We start from the raw sequence: 6000 nt of genomic DNA, 5'->3' as shown, positions 1-6000 counted from the left end.
AAGCGACGACTCAACAAAAATCCTCGAAAGCTACATCTTTGGTATTCTTTGACTTGCCGTCGCGCCGCTTAGGCTTCAAATTGGTCTAGGTATGTTGCACTTCAACGAGGCCGTGAAACGCTGCACGCCAACGTCGCGCAATCTTCACTCTTCCCTCCCTTGTCCCATCCCAGCTCCCTTCGCTGCTCAACGAGGCAAACCAGCGTCTGCGACTCAGGTCACTGCGTCCCATGTCACTGGTAGTGTCTCCCGTGCTCGCCTGTTATGGCACACATTCGCTTTTCACCCTTTGTTCTTTTGTTCTTCTGACCGCCGACTCAAAGCCTTGCGCAACACAACCTCCTTCTGCATCGTGACTAATTCGTGCCAACAGTCTTTTGCGTCGACAGTTTCTCAAAGTTGACCCCGGTGGCCGGTCTAGCCCCGCATAGTATCTTTGACTTCAATTGCATAATCGATTCCCCGTGGCGCGAACATCATCATGGCGGTAGAAACCAAGTACTATGACGTCCTCGGCGTATGTTATCGACTCTGTCTGTGCTGTGCAGCACCATACTGACACGAGAAACAGGTCTCCCCACAGGCTACTGACGCCGAGCTGAAGAAGGCATATAAAATCGGTGCTCTCAAGTTCCATCCCGGTATGCTCAGAGCGCCCTACCCGAACATATATGCATCAACGAAACTTACAAACGCGCAGACAAGAACGCCAACAACCCCGCTGCTGAGGAAAAGTTCAAGGAAATTTCCCACGCTTACGAAATTCTTTCCGACAGCCGTAAGCGCGAGACTTACGATCAGTATGGCGAAGCTGGCCTTGAAGGCGGCGCGGGCGGTGGCGAAGGCTTGAATGCGGAGGACCTCTTTGCTCAACTTTTCGGCTTTAGGAGCAGCAATGGCAACAGAGGTGTCCGCAAGGCCCCTACCATTACCCACAAGCACATGGTCTCTTTGGAGGACATTTACCGCGGCAAGATCTCTAAACTCGCTCTTCAACGCTCCATCATCTGCCCCAAGTGCGACGGTCGCGGCGGCAAGGAGGGCGCCTCCAAGACATGCGCAGGCTGTCACGGCAACGGTAGAAGGCAGGTAGAGCGCAACCTAGGTTTCAGGGTTCAAATCTTCGAGATCGAGTGCCCTGACTGTGAAGGAGAGGGGCAATCCATCAGGGACAAGGATCGTTGCAAGCAGTGCCATGGCAAGAAGACCATTGTCGACCGCAAGGTCTTGCATGTTCACGTCGACAAGGGTGTTCAGCATGGCACTCGTGTCGAATTTCGCGGCGACGGCGACCAAACGCCCGGCGTTCAGGCCGGTGACGTCGTTTTCGAAATTCTAGAAAAGGACCACGCTCGCTTCAAGCGCATAGGAGACGATCTTGTTTATAAGTGCAAGATCGATCTTGTCACTGCCCTCGCCGGCGGCACCATCTACATTGAGCACCTGGACGATCGCTGGCTGAGCGTCGATATCCTTCCGGGCGAGGCTATCACTACAGGTATATATCTTCCACAACCGAACGAATAAGAATTCGAGCTAACTCGCGAAAGCTTCTATGAAAGTCATACCCGGCCAGGGTATGCCCTCTTATCGCCATCACGACTTCGGCAACTTGTACATCGATTTCGAAGTCATAATGCCCGAGAAGAACTGGACTCAAGACCCCAATGCCTTTGAGGCTCTCCGCAAAGCTCTGCCTTCACCAGCCGTGCAGAACATTCCTCCAGCCGAGTCTATGACCGAGCCAAATGATTTCGAAGACGTCTCGAACGATTTGAGGACTGGGATCGTAAAGGCTCTTGCACAGCAATATCAACTGAGGGAAGAGGAGAAGCAGCGTTCAGCGCAACGCGGCCGCCATCCGGCTGGATTTGGTGGTGCCGAGAACGTTCAGTGTTCCTCGCAGTAAAGCGCATCTGCTTCTTTTTTTTTTCCAACCCAGGCCGGTCGCATCTATCGCGGCGAGAACAGTCCCCAGCTTCGGTAGGCTCAGACCATTTTCGCAATGAATGGTAAGCGACGTCAATTTACTGCATGAATGCATCAGGGACCGGGGGCACCTCAAACGCATGCTGCCCGATTTTTTCTTTGCTGCGAGTGTTGCGCTGTTGGCGAGCGCATTTTGCTTTTCATGATGCTTCCTATTACGGGGCAGGTAGCCATCAAGCCAGAGACGGTAGACGACGACGAGCATCCAGAAAGGAGCGACAAAAGAAATGGCCAGATTGCTGGTCTGCATTCGCTTCTTACCAATGGATGGTTCATGAGAGTAATGAAGAGGGGATTGACGTGTATCTGGCGTTCTGTTATAGAGAAGATTAGATTATTTCCTAAACACATTCAGCTTGTTGCACGAATTAGACCATGACTGTGATTATCACTGCTCGGGTTTTGTCTTTGTCTTGTCGCCAACAACGCCGTGGTTCACGTGCTGGAGTCTTCTCTACGGTCGAAGACGTAAGCAGTTGAAGAATGCGGACATCAAATCCTGATTGCGGCGCTGGGGTATCATAGTGTTTCATCTTTATTCTTCAGCAGCGTCTCCTTGTTGGCTTCCCTCGCGTTCTTCTGGTCCGCTCGCCTGCTGTTTGCGCAAATGCTCCACCGTGTAGAACAACGTGTGCACCTCTGCCTCGGTGACATCCTGCTCCTGCTCCTTGATCTCTTGCGGGTCGTCGCGGACAGGCGCAATGGTGTCGACGGCAAGGCGGCCATGGTCGTCAGTCATGAGCTGGATGAGGTGCAGGCTCTGCGCAGCGGTCTCGGATCCTTCAGGGATGTGCAGCGCCACGGCAAGGCTTGCAGTGCTGCTGGTTGTACTAGTGGTGATGTCGAGAGGATTTCCGGGGAGTTGGATGATGCTTGGTTTGGTCAAGGTGTTGTCGGCGAGGAGCTGCCACGTGAAGATGGCGGAGATGCTGCGAGGGCAAATGTACGTCAGTCACAGTGACACGGGAGAGGGGAATAAGCGCGGAGCTTTTTCGCGATTTGCAAACTTACCCTTCGCAGATTGCGACGACGTGCGTCTGCGTGCCGGATTCAGAAAGATAATCGAGAGCGAGAAGCCTCGACACGGCCACCTTTGCTGCTTGCGGCGATACTTGCTGAGCCGGCGTCAGGATGCTCGTCCTCGACAGGAGCGCGCCGTTGACCCAGTCCCAGACGAGCAGGTCCTCGTCGCCGCCGCCCGAGACGAGCAGCTCTCGGCGCGCCGACGGGATCGCCATGGCGCCGACAAACTCGCCGTGGCCGAGGCAGTATCCGTGGATGACGTGCGCCTGCGGCATGTACCGCGACACGCGAATGTGCTCGTCGCGGTCGCCTGTGATGATGTACCGGCGACCCTGGGCGTCCTCGCCCAGGACGAGGGCCGTCAGCATGGAGACGTGGCCCAGCAGCAGCGTGTGCGCAAAGTCGGGGCTCGCGGCGGCCTTGGCGCCCGAGGACGGGCCGTTGGTCGGGTTCTCAATCTCGCGCTGCTGCGCGGCCAGCGCGGCGCGGTTGCCCTTGGAGTGCACGGTCAGGACCGTGGCGGCGGGCTTTGTCCGGGGCTTTTTGGCAACGGAGGAAGCGGGCGCCTGCTGCTGTGGCGGCGTGTAGGCCTCGGAGCTCTTGATGAGTGGTATGGCGTAGACGTCCCCAAACTTGTCGGCCACGATGATCTGATCATCGTGGGACACCGCAATGGATGAGGGCCGCTTAGGCATGACTCTGGATACGGATTTTAGTTTTCGTTAAATCAAAGGGCTGGAGAAGTTTTTTGTTTCCATGGAGTTCCCAAAAGGCCTACCTACCTCTTGCTAAGCTGTGTGAGCTGGCCACTGCCATTGTGTGCAAAGACCCAAACCGCCTTGTCATGGGCTGACACGGCGACGAGGTGGCTTCCATCAGCAGTGGTGGTCAATTGAATAATGACGGGACGATCAGGCACAGGAATGGGCTTGGGCTTCCGGTGTTCCTTGCCCCGGGTTCTTTTGCCGCCTGCCTCGTCCTCATCGTCCATGTTCTTTGGCGCGTCGTCTTCGGCCACTTTTTGACGCTTCGACGGGGGCTGCTCGGCCTCGTCCACCATGTCAGAGCCTCCTACACGCTCCGCCTCATTTTCAACCGTCGTAGGAGCCTCGGAGCCTGCGGCTGTACAAGTCTCGAGCTCCGGGTGCTTCCATGTTGCAACGTGAGCGCCGTCGTTGAGGCTGAATGTGTGTATCTTGCCGCCACGAGCTCCAAAGAGTATACCACCGCGAGCGTGGAGGCAGTTGTAAGGAATCTTCATTTGTTTTTTTGAGTTTGCTATGCTAGCCTGTCAGGGGCGGAGAATTTCTTCTTCTTTTTTTCCGCGTCGCGACGAGATGCAATGAGCGCGTTAATCTTTCATATGAGAAGCCAGGCCGAAACCGAAGATTGCTTTTCTTGAAGGAAAAAAAGGTACATTAGCAATGTATCTTTTTCTCGTTGGAACGGTACGTACCGACCTGTTCGACTTTATTCTTACTTGCCACTAATCTAAAAATGGACACTAGCTCAGAATTTCCTTGAAAAGCCCTAGAAAGGAAAACACGAGTGGGGCGTCCACACATTTCTCGCTAACGAAGCGGTATTCGTTGGCGCAAAAATTATGACGGCGAGAAGAAAACTATTGTGTGGGCTTAACGTGACAGCAGGCGGCTCTTTTCCTGCACAACGTCCGACGACAACCATCACCATCACCTAACCACTCATTTCAGTTCCTTTTTTGCCCTTAAACAACCTGCCTTACACAATAAGAAGTCATGGGGGGCAAAACCGCAAACAAGGCCGGCTACTTCGACAAGCTCAAGGGCTTGCTCGAGGAGTACAAGTCCATCTTCATCGTCGAGATTGACAATGTCACGTCTCAGCAGATGCACGAGATCCGCCACTCCCTCCGCGGCAAGGGTGTTGTGCTGATGGGCAAGAACACCATGGTATGGGCTCAATTCGTTCCAATGCGTGCTGCGTGCGAAAAGTCGTGGCGCGTGCGCAAGTCGTTGGTGTGTTTCCTGCTAACATTTCTTGAAATAGGTTCGTCGTGCCCTCAAGGGTTTCATCAACGACACCCCCGAGTACGAGCGTCTCCTGCCCTATGTCAAGGGCAACGTCGGTTTCGTCTTCACCAACGACGACCTCAAGGAGATCCGCGACATTGTTCTCTCCAACCGCGTCGCCGCGCCCGCCCGCGCCGGTGCCCTCGCCCCCATTGACGTCTGGGTGCCCGCCGGCAACACCGGCATGGAGCCCGGCAAGACGTCCTTCTTCCAGGCCCTCAACGTGCCCACCAAGATTGCTCGTGGTACCATTGAAATCACGACCGATCTCAAGCTTGTCGAAAAGGGCCTCAAGGTCGGCCCCTCCGAGGCCACCCTGCTCAACATGCTCAACATCTCGCCCTTCACCTTCGGTATGGGCATCGCGCAGGTCTACGACCAGGGCCAGTGCTTCGATGCCAGCGTGCTCGACGTCGGCGAGGAGCAGCTTCTCAAGACCCTGACCAGCTGCATCACCTCCATTGCCTCCATCTCCCTCGCCATCAACTTCCCCACCCTCCCCTCGGTCATGCACTCCGTCGTCAACGCGTACAAGAATCTCATCTCTGTCGCCATTGAGACCGAGATCTCTTGGCCCGAGATCGACGAGCTCAAGGACCGCATCGCCAACCCCGACGCGTACGCCTCTGCTGCTCCCGCTGCCGCCACTACCGGCGCCGCCGCCGAAGCCCCCAAGGAGGCTGCCAAGGAGGAGTCTGAGGCTGAGGATTCCGACGCCGATTTCGGTGGTCTCTTGTTCGTGTACCAGCAGCTTTTGATTGTGAATTTGTGGCTAATCTGTTTTGCAGTGACTAAATGCTGTCTTTTGACCTCGGCGAACGACAGACTCGGGATTTTCGGTTGGGATCGCATCAGGAAGATTAATGGTATCGAGGCCACATGTCACCGGCAGCTGTATAATTTGCTGTCGACACGATGATATGATGACACGAAACAA

General features: G+C 55.2%; 3 protein-coding genes across 3 annotated transcripts; 2 read left to right on the top strand and 1 right to left on the bottom strand.

The window, feature by feature from the left end:
- Nucleotides 1-481: 481 nt before the first annotated feature.
- On the top strand, nt 482-1909 carry BBA_00176 (DnaJ domain-containing protein; the record flags this gene model as incomplete). The annotated part of the gene is made up of 4 exons (XM_008595273.1): nt 482-517; nt 572-641; nt 701-1498; nt 1551-1909. 4 exons carry the CDS (start codon nt 482-484, stop codon nt 1907-1909), a joined length of 1263 nt encoding a protein of 420 aa, XP_008593495.1.
- A 615-nt stretch (nt 1910-2524) lies between these two features.
- BBA_00175 (WD repeat domain-containing protein) lies at nt 2525-4273 on the bottom strand (the record flags this gene model as incomplete). Its single annotated transcript, XM_008595272.1, has 3 exons — nt 2525-2918; nt 3001-3711; nt 3795-4273. 3 exons carry the CDS (start codon nt 4271-4273, stop codon nt 2525-2527), a joined length of 1584 nt encoding a protein of 527 aa, XP_008593494.1.
- Nucleotides 4274-4769: 496 nt separating this feature from the next.
- Nucleotides 4770-5927, top strand: BBA_00174 (60S acidic ribosomal protein P0; the record flags this gene model as incomplete). Its single annotated transcript, XM_008595271.1, has 3 exons — nt 4770-4943; nt 5041-5823; nt 5889-5927. The coding sequence occupies 3 exons, from the start codon at nt 4770-4772 to the stop codon at nt 5925-5927; spliced, it is 996 nt and encodes a 331-aa protein (XP_008593493.1).
- Nucleotides 5928-6000: the final 73 nt, after the last annotated feature.

This window comes from Beauveria bassiana (assembly GCF_000280675.1).
Source record: "Beauveria bassiana ARSEF 2860 unplaced genomic scaffold BBA_S00001, whole genome shotgun sequence".
Taxonomy (NCBI): domain Eukaryota; kingdom Fungi; phylum Ascomycota; class Sordariomycetes; order Hypocreales; family Cordycipitaceae; genus Beauveria; species Beauveria bassiana.
Note: the sequence above shows the minus strand (reverse complement) of the source record. Positions and strands in the feature narration are given on the sequence as shown.